Here is a 17,059-nt window from a genome sequence, read left to right on the forward strand (position 1 = left end):
TCCTCAGCCCCGCGAGTAAACAAGCGTGTTCCAGCTCCCCCGGGGCCTGGCCTCGGCCTGGTTCCTATTGTAGCTGCTTTAGGTCGGCCATCCCCACCGCCATCCGCTAGCAGCCTGCTTCCAATTAGTAGTGACGAAACAGGAAATAACTGCAAATTTGACATTCCTGGCTTGGTGATGTGAATCCTTGTGTTCTGTAGTCTGGGCCAGAGTAGGCCATATGCTGTTAACATCCTCTTTTTGGTTTTCTGGATAATAATTTTGGGGTAATAAAAGGCTGGAGATGACATTGTTCTCCATATTCTCTGGGCTTCATTTCTAATCTATTTCCCATCCAAAGCTGTAAACCTTTCTTTTCCCCCAGATCACCCCAAGCCTTTTGATGTTGAGCCCTTGACAGCCATTGAAGGAGATGATGTCACGCTGACATGTCATGGGACAAGATTCCTCTATGACAGGCTGAGCTGGTATGATCCGCAGAGTCAACCGGTGGCCACTGACACCTTTGATCGGCAGATCGGGCCGTATTCTGTGTCCCTGTCACTCAGACTGAAGAACGTCTCCAGAAGCAGCACGACGGGCTATACGTGCAGAGCACTAAACCTCCTCTCCAGCAAAGAGGTCAACACCACTGCCACCATAATCATTGACGGTGAGTCTCTTTCTTCATGACTTTCCATATCACACAGCAGTTCCCTTTTCTGGCCCAAGACCCGTTCCGTTTCACATGCAACATCTGAACATTTTGAAGCGATTAGCTTTGACATGTGTCTAGCTCCCAGAGGGGTTTGCTTGTTGGGTAACTCCACGTTGATTTGCACAGAGAGGAGAGCACCATGGATAAAGCAGAACCTGACTGACCAGAGCGTGAACAGCAGCAGCACACTGACCCTGGCCTGTTTCGTCCACGGTGTGCCAAGGCCCTTAATCACATGGTACAAAGACAAGGCCCCTGTCTATGAAAGCCCAGGTGAAGAGCAGCAGTCCATATTTATTTGAATATCTGAGGTGACTGAGGAACGGAATTTCATTTTATGACAAAGAGAATGTATAAATACTCACTGAATTATGCAAGTTGATGAAATGGTGGCGCTTTTGCATACTGCAATAACTGGCATGCATGTTGAACTGCAAGTAACCATTCCAAAATGACTTTAGGAGTTACAGTGAAAGATGACGGGGTTCTGATTATCCAGAGGGTGAAGAAAGAAGACGAGGGCATGTATGAGTGTCAGGCCATTAACTCAGATGGTGTGGCAAGCTCCACTGCGGTCATTACTGTATTGGGTGAGTCATGGATCCTTTGACTCATGGAGCTGACTGTTCCTTCCTTCCTCTTTCTAAGTAAAATGTACACTCACAGAAAGGCACATCGGTGGTAGGAACCTGCCATTTATAGCAATGTTGCTATATTCAAAGTTATTTACGAGCAAATGGCAAACCGCAAATTATTGTCATCCAGAAATGTTCTCACTGGGCATATGGGTGGATGCATTTCTCTAGACTCCCATGTGTTCATGACAACAGGGCAAATAGTTTTAGCCAAACTTCAACAGTTAAGATATCCCTCGAGATAGAGGCTAAAGTTGCTGAGAATGCCATGCAAATTCCAGGCCAAATTTTTGTGTTGGGGGTTGCAACGGGGGTCCCCTCACATGGGAGCTGACCTCCGTGCTGCCGGCTTCGCTAATAACTGGTGGGATGATTTCTTAAGGGAGCAGAGGTCTTGAAACTTGAAACATGCTCAGGGGGGGGATGTCCAGGTCGGGTGCTCATTTTGACCTTACCACAAAGACATAGCTTCCTCTCCACACCCGCCCCGGCCCCTTTTAAATGCCTGGCTTGAATAAGTGAATCGATCTGAGATATGTGCTTCCCTCAGCCCAACCAGAGTCTCATTCAATTATAACAGAAAGCGGACTCTGAATGCTTTATCCATTTTTTTTTCTATCCTTTGGAAACTGAGATGACTAATGAGTTAGTCTAGTGCTGACTGGAGTTTATGTAATGGATCACTGAGTTCTGAGCACACTCTTAATGAGAAATGTGTCCTGACATATACATATACATATATATATACATATATATTATGAGGTGAGGCTGCTTGACCCCTGGTATGTGTCTTGTCTCCAGGCGAGGAGGGAAAGGCAAATATTGAGGTGATAATCCTAGTGTGCACCGGGGCGGCCGCCACCTTCCTGTGGATCATGCTGATACTCTTCATACGCAAACTCCGGAAGGTGAAGATGGGGCTCGTGCCTCAGAAAACCACTGGGAAACCTCCACAGACTTTTGCTGCATACTGTTCTCACCTTTCTCAACTTTTTTTGCTCTGGTGCAGAAATAGAAACAGTTCGTACTATGAATGGAAACTCAGGCTGTTCTTTGAATGGTGTTGCAAGCTGTAAAAACAACCTTCCTTTGAACTTAGCAAACTGGTTTCAGATGATTGGCCAATCGCTTCCATTCTGTGTCTCACATGACTATTCACAGCACATACATATGACAGTAAATGCACACACTGACACAATATATTTTTAAACTTTTGACATTATGATGAGAAATGTGAAACGAAAAAATTTCTTTTTACCCCAACCTAGCCAAGTTCTGCTGATTTAAAGACTGGGTACCTGTCCATCATCATGGATCCAGACCAGATTCCCCTCGATGAGCAGTGTGACCGCTTGCCTTATGACAGCAACAAATGGGAATTCCCTAGAGACCGGCTGAGATTGGGTGCGTTCAAATTCATCTAGCACCAAAACACTATATTCTACAATAGTAAGATGAAAAACATCACAATATGTTAATGACCAAAACCATCTAAATACCCAGTGTCTACATGGGATATGTCATGTGTCAAGGTTGTTTGGCTTTTCAGATGAAAGTATTGGATGTTTTTTTTTTGTTTTTTTTATCAGCAACCTGTCTCTGTCGTTCAGTCTTAAGTGCCCTATAAATTGCCTGTGGAGAGTCAGCCAACTGGTCCCAAACTCAGCAGGCTGTTTTCATTACAGGCCCATATCTCCCCTGACAGGGCCACCAGCTTGATTTATGAGCATTAAGGAAGGGCAAACTAAAGCTACACTCATGGTTCACTCCCCCTGCTTCTATCTTGTAGGTAAAACTCTGGGTCATGGTGCTTTCGGGAAGGTTGTGGAGGCTTCCGCCTTTGGCATAGATAAGTTCTCCACATGCAAAACAGTTGCTGTTAAAATGCTAAAGGGTAAGTTAACGTTGCTTACATGTAATTATTTTCATTTTATTCTTATTTTGGGGGGCAAATCATTCTTGGACAGCAATAAAAACTACTATGCTAATGTTTAATGTTAGATTTAAAATGGAGACATGTTATTGGGAAGTTCTGCTCTTTCACAAAGCAAATCAAGATAAATGCAGGAATAATTAGGAACCATGTTATAGTCATTGCACTAAGGACCTAGGTGTGCATTTAAGGTTGATCGTTTATAGATATGAAACTTTGACTCTCCAAGATTTGCAGATGACCCCAGGTTCAAAAGTAGTAATGGTCTAAATGTCTTGCTATTCATGTACTATTAAAATCACGCTGAGCTCAGTCCAATAGGTTTACAACTGTGCTTTGAATTTGTTTATATTGTATTTGTATTACAAGAGTCTAAAATGAAAGACTAAGGCAGTTCAACATTTGGAAAGATTTCAGAATTTCTTTCCCACATGCCTCAGGAAGAGTACACATCCAGAAATGTACATGTGATTAAATTAGAAGCACATATTCTAATGGATTTTTTTTTTTTTTAAGAAATTTTTTTTTTTTTTTTTTTTTTCTCGACAGGGACTTTATCTGCTTGAGGTGTCTTGGTCAGAGAAAGAGCAATAGGCTGCCCATGAGCGTGATGAGCACTGCTCCGCTGGTAGTGCCATGTGATGATGATAAATCGGAGCTCTCAAGATACATAATTCCACACGTGTCACATTATCAGTCCTCCCTAGGCATTAATCACCGGGAGAGAGAGCTCAGCTAGCCGGATGTGGTTTCACACGCCCTCGGTCAGTCCCTAATGAAAAACAGCGCACTTCTCTCAGACCTACAGGTCTGAGATCCACAGACTGAATTCCATCGTGTAAAAATCTGCTGTATGTGCTGCTTTGGTTTCCACAGCACGTTAAGAAGTTTCTGATGCGCATTAAAGTCCTCATCAGAACCGTTAGAGAATGAAAAAACATTAAGATGAAACCACAGAGAAAAGTGTCTCTTTTCACTTCTAGAGCTGCCTTAATGAACAGTTTTAATGAGAATACAAGCGATGCTATCAACAGAAGTACCTGTTATGTGGCTTCACTTGTGTTTGAATTACTAGTACTGAATGTTGGACATAGGTCTTGCGTGTCAGTTTGATGGAGTTAAGCTGTAGGAAAGCTGACATGTTAAAAAAAACAGCCTTCCTCCCTGACTCTGTGATCTCTAAGGGTCACCAGGGTGCTATGACTGACCCTCATCTCCCACTCTCATGATATGTATAATTCTGACAATAATGTTCATACAAGAAATTTCTTATAATCCAAGAAATATCTTATATATGCATTCTGTATGCATTCATAGAAAATTCCTATTGTGTCCAGATGTTGATTTCAAGGTTTATTACATAATGTGTAACATGTGTTGCATTGTCTGTTTGGAGGTTTTTAAAACAGGCCTCTTGACAGATATAAAACAGCCAAACCTCACAGTATCAGTTTGAAGTTCTCAGGTTCCCTGGTTCCACTGTTTCTAAAAGGTCACGCTTTAATGTTTTATAGGAAAAACAAATTGATGGTATATAGACAAAACTAAATTAGAGTGTTTATTTTATAGTCTAGTTTCAGGCATAAAACTCTTTCATGCATGCTGCCGATCCATCCACATTATGTAAATCTAATGCCTACCACACCTGAAAGACACAGCTTCTCTCCGTCTACAGAAAATTCACTTTCCACTCAGAAGACAGATAATGGGATGCTTGGAAGTTCACCATGACTGCGTAGTTGCCTTTAGTGTCTGCACTATACATGTTCAGCCTCCATTTTCAGGACTTTGCACTAACGATGCAGCTTCCCACGGCATCTTTCCAGCCAATTAATATGGTTTGTCTTCTTCACTCATCCTTTTATCTCCTCATTCCTATGTGCAATAGGTGGAGCTACAAATAATGAATGGAGAGCTCTTATGTCTGAACTGAAGATCCTGATTCATATTGGCCATCATCTGAATGTTGTTAATCTACTGGGAGCCTGCACTAAGCAAGGAGGTAAGGCTGATGGAGGTTTTTCCCCCAGGGTCCTAATGTCACCTGTTGGCCAGAGCCACTTTAAGACCCATTCTCCTCTTACTGTTGCTTATTTCAGGGCCACTGATGATAATCGTGGAGTATTGCAAGTATGGCAACCTCTCGAACTACCTGAGGAGCAGGCGTGGGGACTTTGTGCTTTACAAAGTACGTAGGTGGCATACGTGGTATGGTGTGACCGTGGAGTGTTGACCACCTCCACCGCACGTGTGCTGCCCACACCACTGAAATTGTTCATTTTACTCATAAAAATGTGTATCTTGTAAAATGTCTTGTGTACTCCTGCACTTTGTATATTTTTTGCTGATGCTAATTATATACATACCACAATTTGGGTCATTGTGATTTGGTATATTTATCCCATTGTTCTAAGTAATGTGAATCGGTTGGGGTTCTGACTGTGACCAAGGTGCTTGCTTCTCCTCCCGCAGTCTCAGGAGGGCAAGCCGCTGCTCTTGGGCCCCGGCTGTGACCTCAGCGAACTCCTGAAGCGCAGGCTGGAGAGCGTGGCCAGCACAGGCAGCTCGGCCAGCTCGGGCTTTGTCGAGGACAAGAGTTACAGCGACTCGGAGGAAGAGGAAGAAGGTAGCGGCTGATCGTCTTCCTTCCCCCGGACCCCCCCCCCCCCCCCCACACACACACACACACACACACACACACACACACCACCCTTCCCCCGCCTCACCTCCACCCCACCCTGTCTGCTGTCAAGGCTGCACTGCTTGTTTTTCTCCTCCTTGATCTGATAGGACGTTTCCTCCACGGCCCGTAACGTGCGATGAATATTTAGCACAGGCCGAAGTCACCCATGGTGCATGGGTCTTGTTTTTTTTTTATTTCCTGTCCAAGCAGGGAGCTGGAGTGCTTCTGGTGCACTGGGTTGTGTTGTCCTTTGCCTGTTATTTCTCATTTGATAAACTGTTTACTCAGGTGGAACTCTGGAGGGGTTCCACCCAGGGCCCCCTCTCCATGGGCATCAGTCCTTATCTGCACGTTTCAGGCAACACCTAAAAAGAATTTTTTTTTAGGTGTATTTACACCATAAGAAGAATAAATAAATAAATAAATAATAATAATAATTTTAGATAGATAGATAGATAGATAGATAGATAGATAGATAGATAGATAGATAGATAGATAGATAGATAGATAGATAGATAGATAGATAGATTTTATTATTATTATTATTTTTATTTTTGCAAGATTCAGTATTCTCTATTGCCTTCTGAAGATTTAAAAGAGACTGAGTCTTATTTGCAGGGATTGATCTTCCTTTGTTGTTTATTGTGTTTTACTTGTTTATTTATTTGTCCAGAGTCGGAGGACTTGTACAAGAGAATACTCACTCTGGAGGACTTAATTTGCTACAGCTTTCAAGTGGCCAAAGGCATGGAATTCTTGGCTTCCCGAAAAGTGAGTCGGTTTAGTTGGTGTTTAGGTTGGTGTTTTGTGCCACATTTATTTTTTTCTTATGCCGCTCTTACTGCACGACCACATCCCCAGTATTGAATTAACACTTACATCATTCAGCCCTATCCAGCTGGATCTACGTGAGCTCTGTAGGTGTTCATTTTTTCTGTTTTTTTTTTCCTTGTTCCTCGCATTTGTTATTTTTTAATCGCAATAAAAGACATTTCTCTTTTTCTTACTCTCTCTGTCACACACAGAAACGTGCACAAACGCATTCTCTCTCACACACACACACATATGGATGGGACTCATTAGCACAGGTGTAATGTTGGAGTTTAAGTGTGTGTTGGCGCGGGGTTCAGAGCATATGTGACAGTTCCACATGGTCGCGTCGGCTGCTCCTCATTCTCTCACCTTTGCCCCCATGTGTTTCCAATGACGACACGCCACATGGTTCACATACAAACGAGAAATATGTGCATCTATAACAGCCTGGAGTGCTCGAATCTGAAACGTGTTTTACATCAAGCATCCAGTCTCAGGATAGTCTCTCTTTGTCGCAGTGCATTCATCGTGATTTGGCAGCACGGAATATCCTTTTGTCCGAAAACAACGTTGTGAAGATATGCGATTTCGGACTTGCCAGAGATGTGTACAAGGACCCAGACTATGTCCGTAAAGGAGATGTGAGTGCATAATATATAACTCTCTGAAGCGAAAGATAATTTACTGTTCGGTACCATTTGTGCATTGTGTACAGTTCTCCCTTTAAAAACATAATCATTAAAATTCAATCAAGGTGATGGACAACTGCAAAAACAGCCTCAGGCTGGAGCAAAGTCCATTTTATTGCGTTCCAAGGATTGCTGGCATGCATGCCATCATTTTTCATCAGTTGACAATATTGTTCTATGCAGAGGGTGTTGGTCTGCGCTGAAGTGCATCCAGGGGCGCCATGCTGAGTTTATAATCAAACAAATTTAAAGTGTTTTACAACCTGTGTGTCTATTGGATGTGGTGGTGGATATTACCCAGGTGAAGGAAGAGACTGCTGGAATGCTGGAACTCACCTGAATCTCTTCTCACAGGCCAGACTCCCCCTGAAGTGGATGGCACCAGAAGCCATATTCGACAAGATCTACACCACGCAGAGTGACGTGTGGTCCTTTGGTGTGCTGATGTGGGAGATCTTCTCTCTTGGTAATTACCAGTGCTGTCGATAGTGGGTGCACATCACAGTGACCTTTACTTTGTCTTGCTCGGTGTATATTCATAGTACAGTATATAACGATGCTACGCCCACACTGTACTGTGCAGTTCAAGAACTGCTGGAAATGTTAACTCAGTCTTATTCTTATGTGGTGTTTTTTACAGCACAGTTTATAACAGAACATCTTGAATTAGTGATTATGATAGCACAGTGTTCTACTATCCCAACCAGAATCATACGGAAAATGATTTCACAATGCGCTGTGTCCATCGATATCAAAAGAATCACATCTTAGGATGTCTAAGACAATCAGTAGAAATGAGACGTTCCACGAACTCTGACTCACTTATCCAGATCTGTTGGCAATAACTCTCTGGCACTCGTAAATGCTTCCTTTTGTCTTTCAACTTGAGAAAACAAGTGCTTTACAAAGAACTGGATTCAGAGATTTCTAGCTTCAGGTGATAAAACAAAAGAATACCTTCGATTCACTTCAGTTTCTTCCAAGCTGGAAATACAAACCATGTTACTATGTGGCATTTAATGTAAAAGTTTCCTCTTACTGTGAAACCACTGCAGCCTTTAAGAGTGCAATGTTTATGAGAACATTCATCTGTCCAGGTGAGCCAGGAAGGTCCTTCCCTGGATTAAGTTTTAACAATCTGTGGCATGTCATCAAATTGTGTGAGACAAAGAAAAAAAAAAAGATACATATGTCATGTTTCAAACGATGAAATCATGATTGGGGCATACCAGAGAAAAATGGTGGCTGGTTTAATTTCACCTTGATTGGTCAAAACTAGACAAACTAGACTAGGGAAAGCATCTAAAAATCAGTTGTGCAGCCTGATGTTTTAAGGTCTAAATGTTTGCATCAGACCCAAATTACATCCTCATGCAAATGACCAGCCCACCTTTGTGTTGTGGTTTTGGTTTTCTTGTGCCTATTTTTATGGGCAACATTAGTCATGTTGTATTTTGTTTCCAGTATTCCAGGAAACTACCACTATTCTGTTAATGTGTTTGTTTTTAATTTCTATTTATCTACATTGGCATGAACTAGATCAAAGTATAATCCAATATTAAACTTTTTTTTAGCATTCAGTGTTTTGCTGTACATATTTGAGTGTTATTGAATATTGCATGAAGTATTTAAAGCAAGGACAGAAAAATATTGTTTCATGAGCTATGAGGTTGTGTGGGCAGCCATGAGGTTATGTGTCTCAATCCTCACTCTCACCAGCTGCTAATCCACATAGACGTTTTCCAAAGGTGTTTACACTAGAGCTCCACAATATTATACATTTAGAAATCAAATCCAACTTTTGTCCCATTTTCATCATAATCGCACTAGAGTCCCATATTGTCACGGGCTGCATCTGGTCCAGCTCCACTGCTCTCTCTGTGCTCCAGACTGGCATCACATTTAACTGGACCTCTTGTAGGGCTTCTTTGAAGTGGCCAGCGCTGTGTGCCTGGGAGATGTCTTGATAACTCTCACCGTGGTCTTTTTTCTCACCAGGTGCCTCCCCTTACCCTGGCTTGCAGATTGATGAGGAATTCTGCTGCCGACTGAAGGAAGGGAGCAGGATGCATGCCCCGGAGTATGCATCATCTGAAATGTAAGAGTCACTTTCAATGCTTTTACTTTGGTTGGTTCGTTTATAAGATAACTTCCGTAAGTTTGCACCCCGGATATCTCTTTTTAAATAATTAATCTAAATGATTTAGTTTTGCACTAGTATTGTTAAATGGATTTTAAAAAGAGAGGACTTTGCATTTTGTTTCCAGATTGGTTTGAACTGACATCTGGCTTGACTCACCTGCCAGCGTACAATAATGTGAGGCACTGTAACATACAAATGGTTCTTTGGGGATTCCATCACTGGAATGCCACTGAACAGTCTTTGAGAGGTTTAAGTGAACTTGGAATGAGTACAAAGGAAGTTGCCCCCTCTACCTCTCTCTCAACCCCCGAACAAGTCCTCGGGGTCATTAGCAATGAGCTGTGCGCTTAAGCAAGGAAAGGACCTCTATATCGATACGTTTGAAAAGTGAGAACTCTGCAGAGGCTTCAGAGCTTAATATCCTCTAAATACAAGAACTTATACAGAGAGATAATAATTGGGAAGTAGCCCAGGGAGAGCGCTGTGGACAGATGGATGCTTGCCAGAGCCATTTAGAACTAACACTAATTACGTGTAAGGGAGCCTTGGAGAATCGGGGCCACCAAGGCAGGAGAGAGTATCTATACAAGGTGGCAGAACCTTTGGGCATTAAAGTTGGCAGATCACGGGAAAGACACTTCCGGTGCGGGTGCAAAGGTAGCTGGTTGGTTCCAGAAGTAACAAGATATGGGAGGGAAAGTCATGGATTCAGTCCTAAGTCTAGAAGGGAAGTGGACTAGAGAGCAGTGCGTTTGTGAGGGAAACAAGGGTTCTGGTGCCCCCAATGTGAATGGCTTCACTTATGGGCTTGAAGCGCTTGCTTATTCAGGAGAATATTACAGCCTGTTCTTAATCAGTATCCCAGGAGTACTGTGCCTAATCTCCCTTTCAGAAATTAGAGCTCTTGAAAGTCACTCTCCTTTGAGTCATGATGTAACTGTAACTGCATCAAATTCCATTGCCTCACTCATTTGGAAAGGCTAAATTCAGTGTAATATGTACTACAAGTTAGTAATGTTAAGAGGTCTTATGTTTGCAACAGTTCATGCCAAGTGGAGGCATTAAGCCATGGGAGAGAGATATGATGATTAAAGATGACTTGCAAAATGTGGTCCAGACCTCAGATTTTAAAGGTGAATTATCCATAGTGAATGCTGTTCTCGTATACTTCGCCAGACTGGTGCCAAGGTGCTCTTGCATACCCTAAAGGGCAGAGTCTTTCCAATCAGCTTCAAAGAACCTGCCAGCAAAGGTTTATATAATAGGAAGCATCAAATGTGCCCTCTTTTGGAGAATGGGCTGACCTACCTCCATATGTCTGCTGACCCTCCAGAGATATCATTCTCACCCGAAAGCCTCAGTCCTGGTAAACTACCATGGCCCGGATCTATTCTCTTGTCTAACTCTCATTATATGTGTGATAACATGGATAAGGGATACCAGGCAGTAAATCAGCAGTGTTTCTTCACAAACTCATTGGGAATGTGACCTTGCCAAGTCATCTGTTTAGCCCCATTCACTATATCAAAAGAGCCAGTCCATTGGTCAAAAGTGTAAAAATTGTAAGAAATTGGCTTTCACAAGTCTTGATATAACAAATGAGTCACGACCAACAGAAAACCACAATATCCCTTGCTCCATCTGAGACAAAAAAATAATAATAATAATTGTCTCTATTCTAAGTCACATAGTAAGTTAGACTTCAGAGTGTGAGGATCTATAATGTTTACATGTCCTTGTTGATTTGATGGTAAATAGCAGACTCTATTTCGCAGGCTTCCTGTTAATCAAGAATCCCTGTACATGGAGAAGAGAATCCTTCATTAAAAAATACATTCTGTTAGGACTGCTTCCTCCAGATAATCACGCCCCAGGCTACAAGAAGGAGTCATGCTTTCAAACTCATTCTCCTAGAGACTAGATTGGTCCAATCTGGTGTTAATCTGTGGGCAAAACGAAGATTAATGGAGAAGGGGCTGTGTTTGTATAATGACATCTTAGTATGGCACCGCACTTAAAACAAGAAGGGTCTCAATCATCACCTGCTCTCATATGCTGACACACTGGACTGCTACTTCAACTGAGGCCCCAATTTCAGTGTTCCATGGCAGAACTCCCTCATTGGCACACACTCACAAGCCCCAGTAATCTAAACTCCAATAACAATCCCACATGGACAAAATTGCTGACAGTTTGTCAAAAGCAAAGAGCAAGCCTCTCACCACTAATGCTCAGAATGAACACAACCAAACTGCTCACATGACCCACTAAAACATTAGTAATGATGGGCTATGAATAGACGAGGGCGAATAAGCCGACAGAAACGGAAAGGTCAGGTCAACTAGCCCATAGTGTTAGGGAGTAGTAACTCAAGAAGATGCCGGTGGCTGCAGAGGGGGAGAGATTTATCACGCCAGTTCCCAAAGTGTCATGCGAGTATGTTTATGGTGTGCTTCTTTGTTCTAACATGTCGAAAAAATGACATATTGCTGGGACAGGGCTGGTTGAATTCCATTTCAACTGCACAGATGTAATTCGCTGGTTTGTTTCTTAGCACATTTCCTAAACAATTTGATCATCCTAGATTTCATTTGAACCCATAAACTGACAGAACCGTAATGCCATGATGCCCCATGACGCCTCTGACAGTGCTTTGTGGTTGTGTCCTCCGCAGATATCAGACCATGCTGGACTGCTGGCATGGAGAAGCATTGCACAGACCCACTTTCACAGAGCTGGTGGAGAAACTGGGAGACCTGCTCCAGGCCAGTGTGCAGCAGGTGAGCAACGTGCTCACTTCAGTGACCTGTCATTATTTTATGCATCCATTCACAGGGAGTCCAGCCCTACACCCTGACCTCTACAAGGTCAGTTCCATAGCCAACACACTGACAGTTTATCAAGCGGAGGAAAGCTAGTCTTTGCTGGAGTGTTAAAAAAAAGGTTTCTAACAATTACTTTAGTCACTGATCTGGTGAATGGGTCACTGTGCTCAGAATGCTTTCAGAAGAAGGTGGCTTTGATTGGACCTAGGTGCACAGAGGATATGATGAGGAACTGTGGCCTTAAAGAGTCTTTTGGAGTAACTGAGAAGAGATGTTGCAATCAACAAGCACATTTTCTTCCCTCTGACCAAAGTAAAGTAGGGGGCTCTAGTACAAAACGAATAAAAGTATTTAACTCCATCTAAGTTGGTTTGGAGGTTGGTTAAACAAAGCCTGCATTCTTACCCTAGCTTCACCAAAAATTATAACATAGACATGTAGTCTCAAAGCCCAGACAAAATGGCTGCTTCCTGCTGTGGACTTCTATTATCTTAAACCCAAAAATGTAAGTGGCAATCCACAGGTTGCTGTCACAAGATTTCAGTTTAAATGCTGATGAAAGAGACTTGGGTGTTGAGTCTTGGCATGCCATTAATCAGGGGCAGTTCAAAGAAAATCAGAGAAGAGTGCAAAGTGAAGATGACCTATAAGGTGTTAATAAGAAGATGGAGGTTTTTGTGTTATTTTTTATTAGACTGGTACAGAGGCAGATCAAACTGTAATTATGCACACTATAATCCATGTGGGATCACTCACTTAGGATTTGGGCAGTCTCGACTGTATATATAAGAATTAACACCTCACTACTTGAAGATATACTAAAGCACTGTAGAGAGGGTTAATGAAAAGTTATGTTTTCCTTTGCCTTACGTTTCCTCTGCCTTGAGCATATCTAATGGCTCCATGGTCCATACCCAGCGTCTGATTCCCCAAACTCATAATTACTTCATAACAAAATAGCCCATGCATGATGATGTCATTATTATTGAGGGGGCCTCTGTGAGTGATTTAAATGTGTGTTTCTGTCAGGAGGGAAAGCATTACATCCCTGTCAACACTGCCTTGCTGACCGAAATGGATCCATCAAACCCGGACCCCATAGAGCAGACCTCCACGGGACCTTCCTCTCACCGAGACTCGGGCAACTCGTGGTAAGAAAGCCATTACAACACATCCACACATGAGAAACGAATTGGCATCTAAACGCATACCACATGATTCATTTTTCGATGGCTGCTTGCACCTGCATTCTGAGATCAACTTGCTGGGACTCTGTAAATCCTGAGGGATTGTGAATCATTCTGAACCTTGCCGTTCATTGTAGATTCACCTATATTGTACTTTGTGGAACCATATGAATTCAGTCCTTCTTTTTGATACCTTCTGCTACTAGGAACTGCCTGGAAAATATTGCAATAGAACAGGCTACATTTAACCCATTTGGCCAGCTGGTGAAGCTAACACAACACACCTTTTTTGGAGATTTTTTATAATGTCAACAAGACCTTTTCTCCATTCTCTCTTCCTCACTCCAGAGAATAATAAAGTAAATTTGCACCACACCTTACACCACAGATCTACTGCCAGTGCAGGTTTCATGGGCTCAGTACGATGTAGCTGAGGACAATGAGAGCCCTGATTGGCTCCTGATAAGACGGGTACCATTCGAGTCATGGTGAGAATGCTCACTACACTATGGGCCCCTTAAGGAATTTCCTTCCCAGCTACAAATGCTGCAACAGGATTTATGTCCACTTAAGATAATATTTGTTCAGTTCTCGTATTTTCACAGGTCCTCTAAGTGTATTTATTAAGAGTGGTGTTGAAATGCCGCAGTGACAGTCCCTTAAGCTGAATTAAGCAGCTATCTGATGACTTTGACGTTAAGATAAAAGCCTATCATAATGGACTGGGCTTATGGTCTTAAACCATAAAAATGTGTTTCCCACGGAACAAAATACAAAATGTTTTGCTTTGATTATTTTACTTATTAAATTAATTACATTCAGTTAAAATTTTTCAATTTCATTTTTCTTCACTTTGAATGTTTTGCGCTTTTGTTATGACATGAATCTTTAAAGTAGCTTTATCATGCTGGTAATATCAATGAAATTATTATACTAGCTATTATCCAAGAATTTTCATAGGTAGTAATCATTAGTAGTTTATGCAAATCTGGATGTCCATTAACAGTAAATCCAGAGTGTATCAAGTTTAAAATTGGTTTTCTTTTGTACTTGTTGGATACAAGAATAATTCATTGCTGCAATACAAAGGCTCACTGTGCAAGAGAACCTGTCTATAAAGAATCAGTGGGGCAAAGAAGTAATATTTGATCCTTTCTTTAGGATTGTTATTCAGCCCACATAATGAAATTCTGTCATGTCAACACTATTGTGTCAGTTAAAAAACTGATGTTGATCATTTGACTCTCTCAGGAACATCAAGATCCTTCCAGATAGCATGAAAACATTTGACGAAATAACCATGATGAATGGAACAAATGAGATCCATGAGGTGAGGTGCTTGTCCTCGCACTGCACTCACAAACACATGCCCACATGACCATCTTATAAACAAGTGGCCTCCAATAACAATTCAAAGTGTTGCAGGACTGCATGGAAGTGCTACAGTGGCACTGGTGTTTCTCTAGACCAGATTTTCTTTTTCAGTAATGCACATGCATGCAACCTCAGCATCCACGTCAACTTGTAGGTGACCTCAGTTCTCATTCTGGTCTTTTGCAGGGCGGGCAGACAGACAGTGGTGTGGGCCTCTCTGCTGACGATCTCAAGACGCTGAAGCATTTGCAGTCCCTGACTCGGCCCTTAAGCCTCATAGCCCTGGCGTAAGTGCCGCACCCACAAAATCCCTCTGGCCCCCCATTACACACAGTATCGAGAATTACAGGAAGTGGCAGGACCAGCGCCCAACCCACGGCAACCCTCCCGCTGGGCTGGAATGTCAGAATTGTCATACAGTTCTGTCCCCCTCCCGTGTGGCCCCTGCTGCAGTGACTGCCTCCCATTCTTCTAAGAGGTGGCTGGGCACGAGACTCTCAGAAACAATGGCCCAGTGGAGAGATATTGCCCAAGGTGACAAACCCAGCAGCTGGACAACAAACGCAGGCCTGAAAGTGTGGCTCATTAAAGCTGGCTACAGGGTTGACTAACGCCTTTGTCTCCGCCGCCTGGACGGCACTGCTTTTTTGTTGGGTAAAGCAAAAACACGCAGGCATGCAAGAACGGTTCGGTTCAGCACAGGAGGCTCGGGTGCTAGCCTTTCAAATGCGGTGCCAAGTTCCTGTCAACGTTCAGCCTGGCAAGCTTCCCTCATTACTCTATAGACGGCACATGTAAGATCATAGAAAAGCCCTGGAGTGGTCCCTATGTTAATCACACCGCAGTGAAACCCCTAATGGATGCTATCAGATCCACTCCGGACTACTATGGCATGTGTTTTTAATTTAAGACAACAATACTTGGTAATTAAAATAATTCCCTGTTAGTAAAGGTGATGAGAAATTGGCTCGGTTTAAATAATTCATGGCTGGTCACAGGTCTGTATTAACCTTGTCTTTGCTGGACTAAGAGCTTGTTTATATTCTTAGTTAGGTTATCTAAATAAGACTCTCTCGGGGTGTCGTTGTTCAGAGGGGCACCATTACTTTCAGCTTGAGAAATGGAGACAGGCGTGTTATTGACTGCAAGTCTACAACCATGAATTAAAACAGTAAACCATTTCACTGTGTGGTCGTCCATGTGCCCGTGGTCAGTGTCTGACTTTGCTCTGCTGGAGGTGGCTGCATGGTAGTGGAATGGCTTTTACTGTCCCACCGTTACTTGTGAGAACACACTATTTTCTAAATTTGCAGAAATGTTCAGGAAACTTCTAGGAACAGACTGCATGATGCACATTTGTATCGGCTCGTTATAGTGTACACTCAAAACACTGCAGAACATCTCTGCTAATTCAGTATTATAGACATTTGCGGTTTTCCATTTCACACAGGCAGCAGACATGACATGCCTCCTGCCGAGTTTGAATCTGGGCTTATGATCTTTGCTGTCTTCTCAGTGTGACTAATGGTGCAGTGGGACAGGGCTTCATTAAACCCCTGTTGCCACTCTGCGCTCCACAGCCACCATCTTCCTGCCCCCATCCAAACCCCTGGCATTCACGATGCCCTCCTCACCAACACCCGCCATGCCACAAAAGCTGGCCAGAGCCCAGCGGCATTGCCCACGTTGTCATGGTCTCTCCCTCATGGGGTAACACAGAGCCATTCCAGGCATGCGGAGAATGATGTGTATATGGAAGGAAGTGGCCGCTGCCAAGAGACCTTGACCTTCTCGAGCTTTGCTGGCCTGCCTCAGCTCCGCTGTAACGTCCACTCCGCATCGTGCGGGCAAATTCCACCTGGTGCTACTCCATTCAGGGTGCGCACGTGCGATGACAGCAGCACATCACTGCTGGCCGTGCACTAAAAAGTTCGAGAATGCACAGAACCTCAACAAAACAAACCGGTCTATTCTGTGCGGCCGCTTTTGCCAAACCTACAGGCTAATCACCGTACACGCTTATTGATTTACTCCAGGGTGCTTGACCTAGTCTGACCTGCCTTGTGGGAGATTTTTGGAA

General features: G+C 43.0%; 1 protein-coding gene across 2 annotated transcripts in view; it reads left to right on the forward strand.

The window, feature by feature from the left end:
- Positions 1 to 17,059, forward strand: part of kdrl (kinase insert domain receptor like) — a 41,199-nt gene that overhangs the window by 21,538 nt on the left and 2,602 nt on the right. Inside the window, exons 13-29 of one of the 2 annotated variants that reach the window (XM_027018188.3) lie at positions 365 to 652; positions 824 to 970; positions 1,159 to 1,287; positions 2,134 to 2,240; positions 2,601 to 2,736; positions 3,122 to 3,226; positions 5,154 to 5,267; positions 5,365 to 5,453; positions 5,738 to 5,891; positions 6,622 to 6,719; positions 7,280 to 7,402; positions 7,805 to 7,916; positions 9,449 to 9,548; positions 12,268 to 12,373; positions 13,448 to 13,569; positions 14,857 to 14,935; positions 15,166 to 15,266. In XM_027018188.3, the coding sequence (XP_026873989.2) occupies positions 365 to 652; positions 824 to 970; positions 1,159 to 1,287; positions 2,134 to 2,240; positions 2,601 to 2,736; positions 3,122 to 3,226; positions 5,154 to 5,267; positions 5,365 to 5,453; positions 5,738 to 5,891; positions 6,622 to 6,719; positions 7,280 to 7,402; positions 7,805 to 7,916; positions 9,449 to 9,548; positions 12,268 to 12,373; positions 13,448 to 13,569; positions 14,857 to 14,935; positions 15,166 to 15,266 (2,110 nt within the window). The remainder of the gene's footprint in view (positions 1 to 364; positions 653 to 823; positions 971 to 1,158; positions 1,288 to 2,133; positions 2,241 to 2,600; positions 2,737 to 3,121; positions 3,227 to 5,153; positions 5,268 to 5,364; positions 5,454 to 5,737; positions 5,892 to 6,621; positions 6,720 to 7,279; positions 7,403 to 7,804; positions 7,917 to 9,448; positions 9,549 to 12,267; positions 12,374 to 13,447; positions 13,570 to 14,856; positions 14,936 to 15,165; positions 15,267 to 17,059) is intronic. The other variant, XM_081699003.1, reaches the window with a different exon arrangement.

This window comes from Electrophorus electricus, chromosome 16 (assembly GCF_041902795.1).
Source record: "Electrophorus electricus isolate QZ-2024a chromosome 16, ASM4190279v1, whole genome shotgun sequence".
In the NCBI taxonomy this organism is placed as follows: Eukaryota; Metazoa; Chordata; class Actinopteri; order Gymnotiformes; family Gymnotidae; genus Electrophorus; species Electrophorus electricus.